Source organism: Myxocyprinus asiaticus, chromosome 15, assembly GCF_019703515.2.
Source record: "Myxocyprinus asiaticus isolate MX2 ecotype Aquarium Trade chromosome 15, UBuf_Myxa_2, whole genome shotgun sequence".
NCBI classification, from domain to species: domain Eukaryota; kingdom Metazoa; phylum Chordata; class Actinopteri; order Cypriniformes; family Catostomidae; genus Myxocyprinus; species Myxocyprinus asiaticus.
The window spans coordinates 1,694,807-1,715,677 of record NC_059358.1 but is presented as its reverse complement, the minus strand read 5'-3'; the positions used below and the strand labels follow the sequence as shown (position 1 = coordinate 1,715,677).

The 20,871-nt window shown below is 36.5% G+C and overlaps 3 protein-coding genes across 3 annotated transcripts in view; 2 read left to right on the top strand and 1 right to left on the bottom strand.

The window, feature by feature from the left end:
- Window positions 1-20,871, bottom strand: part of LOC127453218 (E3 ubiquitin-protein ligase znrf2-like) — a 425,349-nt gene that overhangs the window by 244,998 nt on the left and 159,480 nt on the right. The window lies entirely within an intron of this gene.
- LOC127453200 (speriolin-like protein) lies at window positions 338-3,406 on the top strand. The gene is made up of 4 exons (XM_051719438.1): window positions 338-809; window positions 1,791-1,982; window positions 2,340-2,464; window positions 2,804-3,406. The coding sequence occupies exons 1-4, from the start codon at window positions 524-526 to the stop codon at window positions 3,134-3,136; spliced, it is 936 nt and encodes a 311-aa protein (XP_051575398.1). The 5' UTR covers window positions 338-523; the 3' UTR covers window positions 3,137-3,406.
- LOC127453132 (sphingomyelin phosphodiesterase 5-like) lies at window positions 3,049-20,302 on the top strand. Its single transcript, XM_051719311.1, has 8 exons — window positions 3,049-3,187; window positions 9,330-10,407; window positions 10,512-10,587; window positions 13,459-13,599; window positions 13,711-13,800; window positions 13,973-14,036; window positions 17,816-17,975; window positions 18,583-20,302. The coding sequence occupies exons 2-8, from the start codon at window positions 9,397-9,399 to the stop codon at window positions 18,682-18,684; spliced, it is 1,644 nt and encodes a 547-aa protein (XP_051575271.1). The 5' UTR covers window positions 3,049-3,187; window positions 9,330-9,396; the 3' UTR covers window positions 18,685-20,302.

Below are 20,871 nucleotides of genomic sequence, written 5' to 3'. Positions count from 1 at the left end.
ATAAAGTCACCCAACAGCAATGTGAAAGACTGGCAGAGAGCATGCCAAGACGCACGAAAATCGGTTATTCCAGCAGATATTGATTTCTGAACTCTAAGTTAAAACATTAGTATTGTGTTGTTTAAAAATGAATATGAACTTGTTTTCTTTGCATTATTCGAGGTCTGAAAACACGACATCTTTTTTGTTATTTTGACCAGTTGTCATTTTCTGCACATAAATGCTCTAAATGACAATATTTTTATTTGGAATTTGGGAGCAATGTTGAGAGTACTTTATAGAATAAAACAAAAATGTTCATTTTACTCAAACACATACCTATAAATAGTAAATCCAGAGAAACTGATCATTTTGCAGTGGTATCTTCATTTTTTCAAGAGCTGTATTTGTTTTATTGATACATTTTTATGCAATATGCTTACTTTTGAGAAGGAAATCAAGATTTTATTGACTAATTAAGTGTTTTTGGGTATTGCTTTTTCTACCTGTAAATTAGATTCATTTACAACAATTCCACGCTTTTATGACGCGTTTCGCTTATGACGTCTTATTTTCCGATTCTTGTGGTTCTGTTTGTCTCTCTCGAAGTCTCTCAAAGACAGAAGTTAAATCATTTGTGTTATTTGTGGCATTGGTGGATCAGTGCACAATGAATGTGGAAAATAACTCTTCGTTGCGGATGGAAGTTGAAAAACTGCGACGCGAAATGCGCGAGCTGAAATTATCGCTGCTGGATCGCGATACCGAAAACACGGAGCGATCGGAGCGATGCAGCTTTTCATCAACTAACGATCCGTTCAGTTATACAGGTAATTTGATGTATGCATGTACAATTTCAATATTTGCTTTTATTTTATGTTATCAGTGCGATAATCTCGAGATTTCCGAGAAGAGTTTATTTTACCAGAAAGACAAAACTTTGAATAAATTAATAGTTCTCAGTAAACATCAGTAAAAATATATATTTTAGCCTATTTTTTATTTATTTATTATTATTTGCGCATTTCAATTTCATAACAAAATTGCATCAAATCGAATTGTGTAATGTTTAACAAAATTACATTAATACAACTTAAAATATGAACGATTTTCTTAATTGTATTTTATTAAAGATTACTCTGTTCAATTTGACGGAATTTTGTTATGAAATTAAAATGCGTAAATCATAAAATTATTTTATTGTGTGAGTGTGTCCCCTGGTATATTGTACCTGGGGTAGTAAAATCAGATTTATTTATTATTATTATTATTATTATTATTATAAATACATCAGAACCCTTTTCAAATGGAAATATATATATACAGTATATATATATATATATATATATATATATATATATATATATATATATACTAAAGTAGGATATACATAATTTATTATAGCCTACATTATATAACTAATTACATGACAAAATAATGTTTTGAGGCTGGTGAGTTAGAAATATTGCACATCATAAAATGCATGGCATCTTTGAGTGAATTTAGTTTAAGTGGGACACTTTCTGATAATTCGTCATTGTCATCGTTTTTAAAATATAATCCAAATGGCAACATCAGTGTCATCCCATACTAGTTCATGATGAACTTGATGCTGATTTTTAGTAATGGAAGATTTTACACATAATGATAGATGTCCCACTTAAACAGATGTCCCACATTACCAGTAGGCTATATGCACATTGAAATCTCTCTGCCATTCAGGTTAAGGAAGTATATGGTGCACCTTCAATCAGTCAACTATAATGTAAATGCAGAATGTTTTATCATCATTGTGACTGCCTATAATTTAGACAGGAGAACACAGATTAATTGGCAGGACACTGTGGATGAGGGAAAATTAAGCAATGGCCTGTTGATGAGGCCCCACAAGACGTCCTCTCCCCTAAACCTGCTTCACACAGATACAACCATCCCACAAGAAGGATCTGCACTCACTAATGAAGAGCTGCCAAGCTGCTCCTTCATATGCCAGAAGCTGAAAGGTTTGCCGAACTATAATTTTACACCGCCAGTAAAAAAGTTTGGACACACCTGCTCACTGTCATTTTTACAACCCACACTTTTAAACAATGAAATAATACAAATGAATGCAATTTCAGGCATTCAAGCATAAAACTTTAGATTTAAAAAAAAAGTAAGATCATGAGGAAGATAAATTCAGTCAAGTGTGTCCAGATGTATATTATAAATCACCTTATTTTGGCTTGTCGTACAGACATGCACATACTGGAAGGCAAGTAGATGACTCTAAACACTTTCTGAACTTTTGAAATAAAACACTAAATCTCAGTATTGTTGTCATATAGCGTACTGACGGTTAATCTGTTTAATTCCTGCAGATCCGAGGAGGATACTGGGTGAAATTGCTTTCCAGCTGGACCGTCGAATCCTCTCATATGTTTTCCGGGAACAGTCTAGACTGTATGGATTCTCCGTGCAGAACATACGTGATAAAATAGAGCAGGTAACCTGGACTAATAAAAATAATTAATTGTGTGTATTTTGGATCAATTAAATGTTAGCTATAAAATCAGCCTTAGCAAGCCTTAAAACACGTTAAAAATGTCAGTGTAATTTCCAGCACAGAATTCTTAAACACAATACAGAATTTGAGATTTTTTCTATTATTTGACTATTTGTTTCTCTATGCAAAAAAATTAATAAATGTGACTTTTACACTGGGAACTCAACTGTTGTGTTTTATTACAAAGGGGCAAGCAGAATAATTATTCTGTGTAGTGCAATGAGAGGGAGTGTTTGTTACTTCACAGAAAATTCTCTCTCATCCCATGTTGAACATCAGGTCTCCACACACCCCCTGACAGGAAAGGTGGATGAAGAATACAAGTTTCAGCTGTCAAAGCGACACATGGAGATCATGGATAGACTTTGTACGCTGGGGTACAACATCACCCTGCACCCCCCCTTCACAGAGTTTCTCGTCAACTCATTCGGCATTCTGAAGGAGCTGCCTGACGTGTACGGCGAACAAGAACCGGCCTTTAACAATCCCAAGTTCTTACGTAGAGTGATTGTTGAAACTGCCCCATCCAAACTGCTCAGAGAACTCCTACTTCTTCTCAGCTGTCTGTGTTTCATGGCGAAACAGGATGGGAAGAGTCTCTTTCTGTGGTAGAGAGCGTACGGACATCTGCACTCAGTCAGCATAACCCTTCTTCCTTTACCAGTAAGGAAACTCCTTCCCGCAGATCCTGCTAAAGCAATGCTTTCAAATAAACAACGTATTGCAAGATAACACTGAGCCTTCTTTGTTTACACGAGCAATGTCAGATTTAACATATAATAATATGCAAGATACTTGTTGTATTAAAATTGAATTATAATTAGTGCTGTTGATTTAGTGCATTAAAAAATAATAACGCAATTAGTCATGCCCCCAATGTGTATGTAAAATAATGAATGTTTCTTCGTTCGAACCAATTCAAGCTTGATGTATCACCTTGATGTTGCAGTAGGGGGCAGTCAGCGGCGCTCCAGCTGTACAGGCAACACGCCTTGTTAAACCAACAAGCAGGCAGCACAACCTTCCACAGATGTGCTTTTGTTCTCAAAGACAGAATGCAGTGTTTTCGAGAGGTGTTTTTTAAAGTTTCAAACTACGTATAACTTAGATGCCGAAAACAAGTGAGACGCGACACAACCAAAGTGAGATGCTTCAAAAGCGTTCGGCTGATCCATGACTACATAGTCCAATGTTTACAAAAAGCACAGAGGAATATGGGGCAATAATAGGGTTATTTTCAATATATGAAAATAAAACAAACAATATTTTGACCCTATGCCACTTTTATTTTCTATATTCTTTACTTTTAGGTATCTAATCGGGGCGGATCTAGGGGGTATCCACGCTCGCAATAGCCATTTTGGTCATTTTTTGTCTTGGGCACAATATAGTTTTTTTAGAGGTGGAACCATCTCTGTACACACATGAGACTTAACATGTTCGCACACCAAGGTCGCCATACCTCTCCATCCTGGGTGTCACTGAATCCACTCCCCTCCATTTTTGTATCCACGCGCCTCTGCTTTCCACGTGCATAAGGCCTAAATATCCATTATAAATATACCGTACAGTCGGGACCAAAAGTCTGAAAATCCATTGAATTTTTTTTTCTTTTTTTAATTCCTGTTTAAACCTGGAAATAAACATTTAAAAGGAAAAAAAAGTTGGGATTTAGAAACATTTAGAATTAAGAAAATTAATGACATACAGTGAAGAAGAAATATATATTATGTTTCTGCACTATTTTAGGTCACTAATCAAATGCAAGCAAATTATTGATCAGGTTAAAGGAATATTCCAGGTTCAATACAAGTTAAGCGCAATCGACAGCATTTTTGGCACGATATTGAATACCACAAACATTAATTTTGTCTCATTCCAAGCACAAATCTGTGTTCCAGTGAGACACTTACAATGGAAGTCAATGGGATCAATGTGTAAACATTAAAATACTCACTGTTTCAAAAGTATAGACACAAGACATAAACAATATGTGTGTTAACATGATTTTACTGTGATTAAATCACTTACTAACCGCATCTGTGGAAAGATATAGCCAATTTAACAACTTCATCGCCATGGCGATATAACACCGTAAACCCTAAAAAGATGACTTAAACCATTTTACAGCTCAAATAATACATGAGTTTTAACAGAAGAATTAATGTAAGTGCTTTTATAAAATTATAAGCTTCACATTTCTTCCTTTAATAAACTCCAAAAATATTGACCCCATTGACTTCTATTGTAAATGCTTTCTTCCTTCCATTGAAAGCACACAAGATGCACTTTGGAATATTCTCAAATCATGATCAGCATGTTTTCTTCATGTCTTTGGAAGCCATTAAAGCAAAAGCAACACATGCCAAATACTAAGACACTTTCAAATTGCTCATAATTCATATATAGACAGTTAGTGTCTTAACTGGGAATAATCCCTTAATAACTGTACAATATTTATGTGGTGATGTATGGTTCTCGTGCACGCCAACAAACACGAAGTCAAAAAGGGTTTACAGATTGATTGTGAACGCGCATTGGGATGTGCACGGGAGCGCGCATGACCCACTGAACGCATGCATGTGGAAACCGCTGGAGGGATACGAGCAAGAATGAGATACTCTAAGGAAAACAAGAGCGATTTATTCAATGAACAGGACGGACAAGTTATGAAAAATAAGATTATCCACACCGACTCATGTTCAAAGCAAAGATGATCTCTCGGTGCACACCAGCCGCGTTCAACCAGGTAAGAGTGCACGAGACTGCAGGAAAGTTAGTTTAGAGTCGTACATTTGTTGGACATTTGGTTTCATAACCATTAATCTCTCTGTGCATTTCATGTTTTGAGCTCAAACCCTCTTATATATACATAAATAACAGTCCTTTGCATTGCACAAGTCTTAAATTTAAAAAATAATAATAGTAATAATAATTAGCCTTATAAATCAATTAAACAATTTAATCATATGACGTTATAACATCATAACTAATATTGAAATGCTCAGAAGCACAAGACCCCGTTTGGGGAATATACGTTTAATAAATTTTATAATAATTTTAGAACTTTAAATGTGAGTAATACTCTAAATCAATTAAACTCAAGTCTTATTTTTGGAATTTTTATTGGGTATTTTTTATGTACATATTTTATCCATATAAATCAATTAAACTCCATTTGACCTGAAGATTTCAAACCAACTGCAAATTACTCTGAATATTATTATTTATATAGCACAAGTCTTATTTTTGGAGTTTTTATTGGGTTCTAGAGAATGCACCATTGACTGTATTTTATTTTTTTATTGACAAGATTCAACACATTGAACATGTTGCCCAATGACGTGACCTTTTTTCCACAGATCTATTAAGTTATTCAAAAAATACAATAAAAATATTTTAATACACCTCTACTATGATGAACATGTTTTCAGTCACCGTTTGAAAACAAGTCATTTTGATATTTGTTTTTCTGGGAATAAAAGGACAAAATGTCATGTGGTGTACCCATCCGGAGACTGTAAAAACAAAACATTAAAAGCTGAAATTCTTGGCAAATAAGTGTCACGAAATGCAGATGCAGGACCCAGTAGCAGAGGTACAAAAAAGGAATTTATTGAATACAAAAAATAAATGGGAAAAACTCAAACTCAAACATAAACTACCCCGAAGTGGAAAAACACAAAGTAAATAATCCAGGCTGGGCCGGGGAAACGGGGAACAGGAACCAGGGAAAGAGAAAAACAAGACCGACTGGCAGGACCGTCAAGGGAGAACAAACAAGACGAACTGGCACTGGACAGCAAACACGAGGAGACTTAAATAGGGAGAGAAATCAACAGGTTAACAAGACAGGGCAGGTGTGACTAATAAATTAATAATGGGCAAACAAGGAGGCGGGGTATGACGTAAGACAGAGAGACATGCGGCGATACAAAAACAAGCAAAAACATGCTCTCACAAGACAACAAAACACCTGAATGGCACATCGCCAAGACAATAAGGCGATAAACGCTCATGCCATCCGACAAACAAGATGAGAGAATGCGTTGCAACGCCAAACAAAGCGATGCCACGCATTCTCACACTAAACGAAACCTGAGTGTACGTCGTGACAAAAACAAGACAGGACACCTGTGCGAGAGTTCAGCCACACACACACCCGACACCTTAGACCAAAGTGACCTAACCTCAGCACAACATGAAGACAGCTCGTGACCCGGGCACGCAACGGAACGTGCACCCGTGTTCACAAGAGACCGACAAACTATTGATGCGTGTGCATGCTGCCAAGATGACATAAGCACGATGCACCCACGTCAGTAACAGACAGACATGGAGCATGAGTGTCCGGATCCCGACACAGACCGAAACCGAACCAGACAGGAAGTCTGGATCCAGACATCATGCTCCTGACATGAAACAAGACGGACCGAAGAGTGCACGGCAGGGAATACAACCGAAACCGTGCGCTCACACAAAGACAAGCAATGAAACACAAGACAGACATGGGACGATGATGCCACGGTCCTGTCAGACCAAAACCCACACTGACAGAGTGACAGGACCGTGACAATAAGAAATGTTGACATGAGTATTGCAGAATAATCTTTAAGTGTTATTTCTTTAAAAAAATACGCAGCGAAACCATTTTGTTTTAAAATATTATTAAGGTTTGAAAAACTTTTGTCCACCAAATCAGTCATGTGGTGTAACCTAGGTATTTATGTTGTTGTTGTTGTCATGTGAAAAACAACAACAACAACAACAACAAAAACTTAAAACAGAGTGGAGACCCTCAAGAGTGTAAAAGTAAAAAAAAAACAAAAAACTTTTTGATATTCTTGACTCAAAAATTCATGATATTTGTATAAACGTTTTTACTTTGAAAAATATGTTCGAAAAAATTTGTTGGAATGATGAAAATTAAAAATCTTGAAAATTCGTTTTTTAATTTTTACATTTTTATTGTAAAATTAAAACATGGACACAAAGATTAAATTTCGACAGACTTGACACGTGATTTAAAAAAATATATATTTCTAATTTGTATTATCTCGGAAAATGTTATTTGTCAACGGTCCATGAACAAAATTTAATACAATTACAATCAACATCGTACAATTAAATTTTTTTTTACATTTCGCACATTATAGCAGAGTTCTCATTGCTTTCCTGTTTTATACAGTTCTACTGTCAAAAAGTCATTTTACCAAAATAAAATTAAAAATTGGTTTGTTATCCGTCCTTTTCATCTTGTGAATAATAGCTAAAGCGTCTATAAATAATTAAAACTAATATTACAAAGAAAGACATCATTGTCTATGAGACCACAGAAAAGATGGTGTTGACATTATGAATCATCTAGTCTAATCTGTCTTTTTTTTAATTTGGCCTGAAGCATACTTCATTGCACGTACAGGGATAGTTCACTCAAAAATAACAAGTCTGTCATTATTTATTCATCCTGATGTCATTCCAAACCTGTATGATTCACTTTCTGTCGTGAAACACAACAGGAGAAATTTGAAAAATCTTTTCCATGCAATTACAGTTCATAGTGACCACATCTGTCAAAATCCAAAAAAGACAAAAAAAAGTACCAGTAAGGCGTCCGGTTTGACGTTATCGACATCATTTACACCTGGTATTAAGATGAGTCTCGGATGAACCGATCACATGTGGTCAGGTGAGACACATCACTGTAGACCTGGTCGTTTAAATACGTCTCCTGTGACCACTTGTGATCGGATTTCGAGGGGAGGGTCTCTGATTTCATGATGGCATACATCAGTGTGTTACTGCATGACATTAAAGCACAACCAAGTCAGAAAAGACAAAGAAAGCATGGCTCGATGTTTCTCCCAAATGCATCTGAAATGTAATCTAAGCACAAACGCAACATTTCAACAGAATTCCCTGTTATTTTGGTGGAGTTTCTGTATTAACTGAGCTTCAGATGTTCGTGCTTCTCATCGGTGACCCTGCATGTTGATTTCAGACACACTGAAGAAGATCTGTGAAGTTCTCCGCTTTTTAAAATTTTCCAATCGGACGGTTATGTCCTTTTAAATCAGAATGTTACCGGCAAAGTTTACACTCTTGTTTTAGGGTAGCGGTTGATTGACAGGTGAGGGATGGCTCTTCGCTACTGTCTGGGATGCATTCAAGACGGATTACTGTTTACACCTCAAATGCAATGAGGTCACATGAGTTTTTGACTACCTTCATACGTGGTTTTTGGGATCTGATCACCTGAAATGCATTTTAATACCGGGTGTAAATGGGGTGATTGACATCCTATGACATATTTCATTTTGCATGAATGATTTGATTTGGGAATGAATAAGTTACATTTAGGACTGTTCCTCACACAATGCTACCGAATGGCTTCAGAAGACTTGGAATATAGCGCAAAAATCACATGGACTACATTTATGGTGCTTTAATAGGGCTTTTTTTGTTCTTTTATGGAAACAAATGTTATTGTATGGAAACGGCTGCATTATGATTCTTCAGCAATTCTCCTTTTGTGGTTCATGGATGAAAGAAAGTCAAACCGGTTTGGAACGATATGAAGGGTGTCAATAATGACCTAATCTTTTCTTTTTTTACTAATCCTGTAAACAGGTAGAAATGTCTAAATAAACTCCGGCTAAAGGTTATGAGAACGTGTTTCTCCGGTATAACAGGCCGTGAGGCCTGAACACATGTCATTCTTGCTGTATCTAGTTATCAGTTACAATGAAAATGAAAGGAACATTACTCACATTTTTTGTTCACATGATTTGTCATTTCTCTACAGGATTCAAGAGCACATTTGGAAGATTTGAGATGAGAAGACGTCTTGCTGTGGAGTCCGGTACTGAGGCATGTCTTTGAGAGAGTCACCTTTCTCCGATGGTGTTTTGGAAGTTCTCCATGCTGTAGGATGGGGTCTCATCTTCCCGTGTTACTGGTTCCTGGACCGCCTCATCGCCAACTGTGTCTTCACCACTCTGGAGCGCATGCAGAGGCGCGAGCAGCTCCTTCCACTTCAGGTCATCTTCGGCTCCATCCTCTTTTTCATCTTATTCGTAATTTCCACACCCTTCGCCCTCCTGGGGTTTGTGCTATGGGCGCCTCTGCAAGCAGTACGCAGGCCATTCTCGTACCACCAACAGGTACCAATTATCCCCATGGAGGACCGGAATGCCCGGTGGGAGGAGACGGGTAAAGTCAGCTTCGGATTCGTATCGGCCAACCTGTGCCTACTGCCCGACAGCCTAGCGCGCTTCAACAACCTTGGACACACGCAGCAACGTGCCGAAATCATTGGACAAAACATCGTCCAAGGTGTGACGCGCCCTCACATCTGTATTTCTGTGGATTCTCCGAGTAGCTGCGGCACGGTGATGCCATCCAGCAGTCTGCTTCCACAGGCCGCCCCATCCACGTATGGATCAGTAGACTCCAACGCAGGAGAGACGGGGGACGTTGAACCGGATGGAAATATTCCAAATAGTTCCACAAGGAATTCCAAAGAACCCAACTGCAACCAAAACTCCAACCAGCATGGCAGCCAAGTGCACAGACAAGGCGACATTCCGATGGAAGTGTCCGCTTTGTTCCCGCCCACTGTGGATATTGTGTGCCTGGAGGAAGTTTTCGATAAGAGAGCTGCTTTCAAACTCATGCGGGCTCTCGGACCGCTCTATGGTCATGTGATCTATGATGTCGGTGTTTATGCAGGGCAGCCACCTGGAACCTGCTCCTCTTTCAAATTTTTTAACAGTGGATTATTCGTGGCCAGTCGCTTCCCCGTGATTGAGGCCCGGTACAACTGCTTTACCAACGGCCACAGAGAAGATGCACTGGCCGCCAAAGGCCTGCTCTCTGTAAAGGTGCTACATCCTCGTTTTATAATGCCTGTGATCATTAGAATGTTTAAATAAGGAAACTAAACTAAAAAGTGTTTTTTAAACTTGTTTAAAAAAATTCTCTTCAGGTGGAAATAGGGTTGCAAAAAGGAGACAAGAAAATGGTTGGCTATTTTAACTGCACTCACCTACATGCTCCTGAAGGCAAGTGTGTTGCTATTGTTTAGGTGCATTTAAAGGGATAGCTCACCCAAAAATGGAAAATCTGGCATCATTTACTCACCCTAATTTGTTCTAAACCCATATGACTTTCTTTCTGTGACTGAAATGAACATTCTCCCTGATATCTCTATTTGTGTTCTATTGAAGAAAGAAAGTTGTGTGTTAGAATGACAAGAGGGTGATCTTTTTTTTTTGTTAACTATACCTTTTATCATAAAACAGATTGTTTTGACTCTAAATTCTGATTGGACATTCCACGATCAGAGTCGGTGTATAATTGCCAATATATTTCCATTTGTCACTGCACATTCTATACTAATGCGACAAGTTGCTACATTGCTTAACAACCCTAAACAGCCTTCAGACACCAATGCATTATTTTACTTGGTGAAAGAATCATATTATTTATAAAAATAAATGTTACTATTTATTGAACATTGGGGCCTTTTATTGCCGTTGCCACCGTTTTATGAAGCAGTAATTTTACCATGTCTGAGGGAGTTTTTAAGCATTCTGCTTTGTGCTGAGTCAAAGAAACACCCCTCCTTACCTGTGAAACAAATGGTGTATTGCTTTATTGTCATTTATTGTATTCAATTATCGCTGATTTGTGTGGAATCTCAATGGTTAAGAGACAGTATTTTTGTATGCTGAAGGTAGGGTTGGGAACTGAGAAACCGTTTCTTAAAAATCAATAAATAAAATAGAAACCGTATGTTTTTTTAGTTTTTTGGTTCCGTCTTTTGGTACTTTAAAGTGTGTTTTCTGGCCGATGCAGACGAACACTGTACTTACTGTAAATACTTTGACAACTGTTTCCTGCTGCGCAATTCAGCGGCGAACGAATGACTCTTATGAGACGATTATTTTGATTCTACAGCACGAAACGCTCTGCGTGACCAGTGTAGTCCGGTTCATGAACAAATGACTCTAACGAGCCTGTTATTTTTAGAGAATCAAAAACACTTCAGTCAGGGGAGTTACTGACTGGTTGTTCATATGACAATGCTAGTTAAAGATAGGCCTAAACATTACAAATTTGGTTGGAATCAGTGGAATTTAATAAAAACAACTGAAATATAGCCGCAAGTGGCAATTTTCAGGATCCAAGCACATGTGGAGAAGATGACCATATTAATAACAAACAAATTTGAAAGAATAGATCCTGTGGATGCTGTGGACACAGTTGTTTTGATGAAAAACGTAAACTGCTTTGATCACAGTTGCATAAATAGGATTTGATTAAGTTATAGCACCTCCTATAAACATAAATTGATTAAATTTGGCATGTGACCATATAATGGTCTGTTGTCCATGTGTACCAAGTTTTGTTAAGTTTGAATATTGCACTCACAAGATACAGGCCAGTAGGTCATTATGGCCCACACCCGAAAGCGTAATATCTTGTATCTTCCGAATGACTTAACGAGTCAAAATCCCTTTGACAACGTTTTTTTCAGGAGGGTCTGTAGATGATGCGTGAATCAGACAAACGGCCCAGGATGAGTTCGAAAAAATACCATTTAGACATCATTTTTAGACTTGGCCAACCAAGGTAAAATTGGTATTCACGCACTCGGTTTGTCCTAAGGAGTCCAAAGAAGCCAGTCTCATGATTTTAAACCAAATTTCTTAAAAGTTCTAAGCAAAAATAAAAAAATGTTTTCAGACTTCTTGACCAGTAGGTGGCATTGTATCCAAAATGATGAGGGTCCCTCAAGACATGATGCTTATGACATATACCAAATTTCATAGCGTGTAAAGAAACAGCCTCACTTCATGTTTGGCGTCCTCGGCATCAGATTTGTTGATTCTTTACATGTGAATGGTTTGATATATCAAAAATCTGCGAGGATTGTTTGACCGCCACTGTCTCAAGATTAGTTGACCATAATTCAAAGGAAATAAACCATTTTATTCTAGCACCTACGGTTCTGGAGTTACAGTATAAGCAAAAAGGTGAATTAGCTTATTATAGAGCCACCATGTGGCCGATTATCACAAAATTTGGAGTAAAGCCTAATTTTGGCAACCTGTAAGTGGAAGCCAAATTTCATTAGGATCGGTCCTTCACAACACACTTTATTAGCTGCTGGAATTGGATTGGCTTTGGACTTTGCATTCAGAAGATATTAGTAAATTAATCAAATAAAACATCAAATAAATTATTTCATTACCACCAACAAAGAAATTCCAGAGATATGTAAAAACGTAAATAGCCTTATTACATCGCCACCTAGGGTCGGATGGGGATGTGTGTATGTGCCTGAGTAGTGGGGAGGATTTGGGACCATCCTGCCAAATTTGGTGTCTCTAGGACTTAGAGTTTTTGGGTAGAAAAAGAATAACAAGAAGAAAATCTTAACAAATACAAAAGGGTTCCAGCAACTTTGGTGCTTCGACCCCTAATGAATGAAAAATGTCAACACATTTTTGTTTTGTTTATACAGTATATATATATTTTATTTAAAATAGCCTATAGTTAGAGTAGGACCAATTATTGGATTGCATTTATGCCTCTAAAAATCTTAACATCATTAAAACATCTGCGTAAATGCACCTTTTGCAAGAATTGTTGCTCTGTTGAAATCTCTTCATTTGGCAACAGACAGCTGAAAGCAATAAAAATGTATTTCCAAATATTTCTTCCTCAAAAGTAAGAATCGTTAATGGAACCGTCAAGGAATCGGATTCGTTAAAGTCCTTACGATTCCCGTCCCTAGCTGAAGGATTGTTAATATCTGTGGATTTGGAATGACTTACACCTTGAAGCATTTCAAATTGTACTATTATCAAACTTTCTTCAAATGAGGAATATGAAGACATTGCTGGTGTTTGTTTGGTTCTAAACAGGACATGGAGGGATACGCTTTGAGCAGCTCAACATGCTGACTAAATGGATCAATGAGTTTCAAGCAGGGACCAAGAAAGCTGATGAAATGGTGATATTTGATGTGCTGTGCGGAGACTTCAACTTTGACAACTGTTCCCCTGGTATGTTTTAAACAAATGCACCACATGCTGTACAGTTTTACAGTAAGAATAGAAATAATAAATTGAATACTGGCATATCTTATGTTCTCATATATCATTGTATATGTGTAGATAACAATCTGGAGCAAAGGCACGGTCTGTTTGAAGACTACAGAGACCCCTGCAGAGCTGGACCGGGTCAAGAGAAGCCCTGGGTCATTGGTAACGTTCTCATTTACACCATGAATGACTGTCAACACGTGTGGCATCAGTTGTCAGAAAACCACATAGAATACATGTACATACTGTATAGGAGTGAAAAGTGCTTTGGTTTTTGTTCCTCAACTGATGCGTTGAGATGTTGAACAAAAACGTATCGTGTTTTAATTTGTAGGGACCCTATTGGAACAACCAACACTCTATCATGAGAATGTGCTGACCCCCGACAACCTGCAGCGGTGAGATCAAACATTTACCACAGACTTGAATTGAAAAGTCTAGTTTTTGATGTACGGCTATGCGATATGGCTACAAAATTATATCTTGATATTTTTTTGCCTGCTGATATCTCGATATTTATGTATGTGCTCTGAAATAGCTTAAAAGAGTGATTTTGTCAGTCAGAGGAACCTTTTTTTTCAACAAAACAAAAAAGCCATTGTAGCCAAGTATATTCAAAATGTCTAATGCAAGAAGTGAAAATGAAGTGATGCTATTTATATGCACCAATGCAACAATACACAATAATAAAATCCTTATTCTCCTTCATATATTCTTACCAAAATATTTTGTTTGTGCATGAACAGGGTGTGCAAAAGCTACAACTTCACTTATTTTTTGTGACCCAGTCAAGTTGAATATCATTATAATAATACTGAATTATTAGGATTCCTCCGGTAAGAGGAAACCTATTGTTTTTGTTAGTATTCTTCTTATTCCTGTAGCTTAAATGTCCCAATAACTCAAGATATCCTTGGTAAAAAGTTTTGAAATTTGGCACATTGATACTACAGGCCACGAGTAACTACCACACCAAAAATGACCCACGTGAGCCTATAGGTGGCGCTACAGGCCACACCCCAATTTGTCCATTTTCAAAGTGATGCCATTTCCACCCCATAAGTCCAAAATTTCTGAAACCTGGTATATATGCTTCATTTCTCATGAGGAACAAAAAAGCCTCTAGAACCCATAAAGTCCACCATGATGGATTTTCCTGTACAATACAAATTTGTCCAAAACTACAAAAATCTACTCCTCCTGAACCATAGCTCCAATTGACTTGAAACTCGGTATGTATGTGTAGGATACATGTCTTTCAATTTGATATTTAGCAAAAATGAATACAATACAAAATGGCTGAAAGGTGCGCATTTATGTAAATGTCCACATTGTCTCAATATCCATATGTCCAAAAAATCAAATGCCATTTTGACTAATGTTTTTTCCAACCTAACAGGCTTCAAGATGACATCACTCTGAAGTACTGTGCAAAATTTCACCTTGATATGTCAAAAGATGACAGAATTACAGTTTACTATTATTTATCGCTAATGCTAAAATAATGCTTTATAAATCCACTAGTCATAAAACCGATACTTTGATTCAATCACCAGTTCATATGAAGACTCTTGCAATGTTTAATAACAAATTAATGAAATGTTGTGTACATGTGTGAAGTACATGTCTCTACTATGTCAATTTTTACATAATTTGCCGTTTTGAGGAGGAATCCGCATTGCTGCTTGCAGCTATATTTATTATTATTATTTTGAGGATTAGATTTGTTTTGTACAATAGAAAAATACATATTTCTGTCGTGTTTACTACACTTTCACGTAGAGCCTTTATTTATGTGGGAGTTGTGTGCATTTGACAGACATTTCCTCGGTTACACGTTACTAAATATGTAAAACAGTGGGTTCAGGTCATGTCGGAATGATCATATTTACAAGTTAAGCGCACGTCACAGTCATAATTACAAATGGGAAACTCTGGATTTTCTTTGAGCCCCGTCTTTCCGAGCTGGGAATCAATTTAAGTAAAACGTATTACCATAAACTATTGCCTCCACCATGATTCTTGACGATTTTTCACTGCGCAATTCAGTTTGTATGAATTTTGTTGTACTGTTAATAAAGAATAATTATAAAACTTTAGCTGGTTTAAATAGTGACAAGCATTTGCAACAAAACTGCATTTCCCATCATTATATGTGGCCACAAAAAAATGCTAAAATAGAGAGAAAAAGCATTAAATACACACCTAATGCATGACTTTCCTCTTTATTTTATTGCATTGGTGCATTGAAATTGTAAAACAGGTTGGTTCTTTCTGACTAAAATCTATTGAACGCACATCACATCGTATTTACGATTTGTGACCTCTTAAGTGCAAACTTAACTTGTAGTGGTTACAGATGTTTGTAATTTACGTGAATGTGAAAATGTGACCCTGCAGCGCTTTAAAATCAGCACAATATTCATGATATTGCTTAATTGCATGATAAATGCAAAATCATCATGATTATATTGTGTATGCAACCCTAATTCCAAAAAAGTTGGAATGGTATGAAAAATGCTAATACAAAGAAAGGGAGTGATTTGTAAATTCTGTTCACCCAGTGCTATATTGAAAGCACAACAAATTATTCGATGTTTTACCTTGTGAGTTTAACTCTTGTTGTGTTCATTTTGTTCTAACACATTTTGAGTTCCCGGTCAAAAATGACCGGCCCACTAAGATTGTTTATAAATCTCTCATATTGCAAATATTATCACAAGATATTGCATTAGATCTTTTTAACAACTTTTTTTAGTAATTATTACTTATACCAGGCCAGTGGGGGGCACTCCCTGCGTAAAACAAAAATCATAATAATTATTACATAATAAATTAATAACCACTTGCTTGATCTGAACAAAATAGGTGTCATTTTAAAGCCTATAATCTGGACATTACAATGCATATAGCTGATCTTACTAATTCTTAAATAACGCTTTTTGATTTGCTGACAGATTAGAACTGTTTCATTCTCATCATTTGCAAATTTGTTATCACAACAGTTATATTCAGAGTTGGTAAAACCATAAAAAAGATGAGATGTCCATGTGTTATATATCGTTGGAAAGGTCTCAAATTGTAAAATGCAATGAGTACATTTGTTTCACTCAGAGGTGAAACTGCAGTGAATAGTGTATGAAATTCCTACAGACACACATAAATATAATAAACAGAAGTGGCTTTTTGTCACATTTTCCTTATTACTTCCCAAAACATACATATAACATAGACAATGACTTACAGCAGACTATCCCGATTCAAACGAGCCCAAACATAACATAATATGTTAAGTAGATCTTGAAATATTCCTTAAAGAGTGTACATGGAAAGATGATGCACAAAAGGGCACTCAACACACATTTTGTGTGTGTGTGTGTGTGTGTGTGTGTGTGTGTGTGTGTGTGTGTGTCTATGGACTTTGTGTGTGCAAACACACATCCACATATGTGCTCATCTAAAGGATTGTGATGCTCCTGAAACTTAATATTTCTGTATTTTGTAGTCATATCCATTCATTTCCAATGGCCGGTCATTTTTGACCGGGAACAGAACAAGTGTAACAAAGTGAAATAAAACCAAAAATAAAAATAAAAAATGTAAAGAAAATGGTCAAACATTTTTTGTGTGTTTTTTCAGGTACCATATGTGAACAAAGTAAAGGATTTTTTCCCCCAGTTGAATTACCCGGAACACAACATCAATTTTTTTTTTTTTTTGTTGAGACTATTAGGACTAATAACAATAAGACAAGTTGAAATAATAAGGTGATGTGAAACAGGGGTTATTAAACAAACAGGCAAAAAACAGCCATCGTTTTCTCCTGGCCTAAGTGGAAAATGACTACAGTCTAAAAGCCTGTGTGTGTCATGGTATGGGGGTGTGGTAATAAGGGTATATTAAAAAAACAACAACAAAAAAACATAAAATAATGTGTTTTTGTAGTGATTTCAATATAGCACAGAGTGAATAGAACTGACAAATCACTCCTTCTTGTTTTTTTAGCATTTTACATACTGTCCCAACTTTTTAGGAATTGGGGTTGTATAGTCTGTGTCACCGAGCCCTATTTTGACGGTTAAATAAGGGACACCATAAACAAACCTGCCTTGTTTAAATATGTTTTGATGAAGCAAACTTGAAACTGAAGCAGCGTTTTTCTCTGGTTTTGTTGCAGAACTTTGGAAAGTGAAGAACTGCGCAGAGGGTATTTATCCCCACCGGTCCCCATGATCGGCATCCCCATGGTTTACCCCGAGCCCAATCAACCCTGGGTGGGACGTCGGATTGATTATCTTCTGTATCGAGAGAACTCCATCTCCAGTCACTGCAAAACAGTGTGTTTCCTGTTGACAGTTACTTGTGTTTGTTAAAAGGAGTAGTTCACCGAAAAAATACAAATTCTGTCATTATTTCCAAACCCACATGCTGCTCTTTTCCATACAAGCTCCAAAAATGACTGATAACAACCATTAAAAAACAGCATCATTAAAGAAATCCGTACAAGTGTGCTTTTGAAGTCATACAATACATTTGTGTAAGGAACAGACCCAAATGTAGTCATTATTCACTGAAAATCTTCCCCTCTGCTGCAGCTCTCAAATCTCATTATTCATAGAATCACGTTCAGTTACAACATGCACGAGAACAATACCATTTTTAAATTGAACACGGCGGGGAAGATTATCACTGAATAACGACTTAAATTTCTGTCTGTTGCTCTTTAAAAGCTTTGCAAGGCTTCTGTTGTATGGAAAAGTTTTGCACGGGTTTATTTTTTAGGCTACACTATTCCTTTAATGTTTAATTTAAAAAACTTGGTGTAGTGCACGCTACAATAGTCATAAATGATCTACCCTTGATCGCCTTCTCTTATTAGGTATTTAATAAAAGAGTCAGTACTCACAGTAAGTGCTTTAAATATTTGTCTTTTCCCCCGTTCAGGAAGTGGAAGAGTTTACGTACGTGACCCAGCTGGCTGGTTTGACAGATCACATCCCTGTGGGCTTTAGACTCGGTGTCACGCTGGATTCAGAAGAGATGTGAAGATCATGTACCATGCATACTTTCCAGTGGACCAGACCTGCTGACACATCAGCTATACTGAATTCATGAAATGCTTTAAAGATCAATAAGAGAGGAGAGGAGAGAGAGAGAGAGAGAGAGAGAGAGAGACAATAACTTTGAAATACTTGACATGTGAGGAGAAAAACACCAAATATCACAATTTGAATTACTATTTGAACAAAGCAATAGTTACGACACTCTTTTCTATGCATACGCTCAATCTGTACAGCGCCAGTAATTTCAGTGGATCTATGGATAGATACAAATAGTTTAAATAGGTTTTTAATCTGTTACATTTTTAAGACACTGTTTTACTTTCATGACAACACAGAAATGATTTTGGAAATATATTTAAATTTAAAAAAAAAAACAATTTTCATAACATCAGAGGTGTTTTGTGGTTGTTGTTATTATTATACTATATATTATTTAATAGAATATTTAGTATCTTGGTCTTTCTTGAACCATAACTAACTTCAAAGCAACTAACTTCAAAGGAAGGAACTTCAAGACCAAATGGTTCAATCTTCAGCTTTATAGCTTCTCAAAAATAATACACTAACCAAAAATAACATGGTTATACCAGAATACCATGGTGTTCTTTAAAGTGCCATATAGTGCTGTGTAATACTCTTACGTAAGAACATCAATTAGTAAAATGGTATATGGTGTATTAAGCTACTACTGTCATGTTCTGTCTCCCTCGTGTTTACCTTGGACTCTTATTTTGAAGTTTCCTCCCGGACTACATCTCCCACAGTGCACTACCCTCATCACTACCAGCTGTTCCTCATCATCCACACCTGTCTTCCATCCCCTCATTAGTTCTATGTGTATAAATACCCTCCAGTTTTGTTCATTGGTTGTTGGTTCTTGTCCATGTAAGACTTGTGATAGTGTGTTTATTTAGTTTGTGGCACTCCACGTTGTTCTATATCTCCATTGTCTTCATTAAACCCTGCAAATAGATCCATCGCGTCTTCATCTTCACTACCACAACTTGTGACAACTACCCTACAATAGTACTTTTTTTATTCTTTTTAAATGTTTTACTCAGAATCGTAAGAATATTTTCCCTCAATCCACTTTATTAAAAAAAAATTAAATGCGTTGTCATTTGACTTTTATTTTGAAATCCCTTTCGCGTTCTTTGTGACAGGAATGCGAAACCTGATTTCACACTCGCAAACAACCGAAATATGTTTAAAATGTTTTAAAATGAACTTAGAAAGTAGTTACTGCTGTTTGTGTACGCTGCGTGTTATTTTTAGTTCACATCAAAAACCTTATTCACGGAAGCGCCATCTTTGATTTGACGGGAATGACAACGAGGCTGTGAGGGATAGACGTACAGTCTCTTCAGTGGTTGGACAGTCGTTTAAAGTGTTTCTGGATCGTTTTGATTATGATAAATTAGAAATTTATTTCCAAGAAATTTCAGTAGACAAACTCGCACCAAAAGGGCTTTGATACTGAAGAGTCTATCCCTCACAGCCTCGTTTTCATTCACGTCAAAAATCAAAGATCGTGCTACTGTGAATGTTTTTTATTTTATTTTTTTATTTTTTTTTGTGTGTGTGTGTGTCAGCTTGCTCAAATAAATCAGACTGATTTGTAAAGATGTATTCTGGTAATCAGTGGATCAATTCTACAGGAAACTGGCTGGTGAGAAAATTATCGGAGCAGATGAGTCACACTATCAAAATAAAAGTACCTGTGTACTAATATTTTATTTATTTGTGAAGGAATGGAAAGACTGAAATGATTTTGTGATTTTGGAGAAACTAAAAACATTCTATATTTTGTTAAAAAAAAAATTTTTTTAAAAGTCAAAAGTTTAAATAATTGCATCTAAAACAAACTTCATTGTTATTCAGTTAAATATGCAGCTTTATTTACACCAATTTTGTATTTTTTTTTTTTTTGTCTCAAAAATAACTACACCATATAGAGTATTTGTAAACATTTGTTTATTGTTAATTTATTTTTTATTTTTCCCCTTTTCTTCCCAATTTGGAATGCCCAATTCCCAATGCGCTCTAAGTCCTTGTGGTGGTGTAGTGACTCGCTTCAATCCGGGTGGCGGAAGACGAATCTCAGTTGCCTCCGCGTCTGAGACCGTCAATCCATGCATCTTATCACGTGGCTTGTTGAGCACGTTACCGT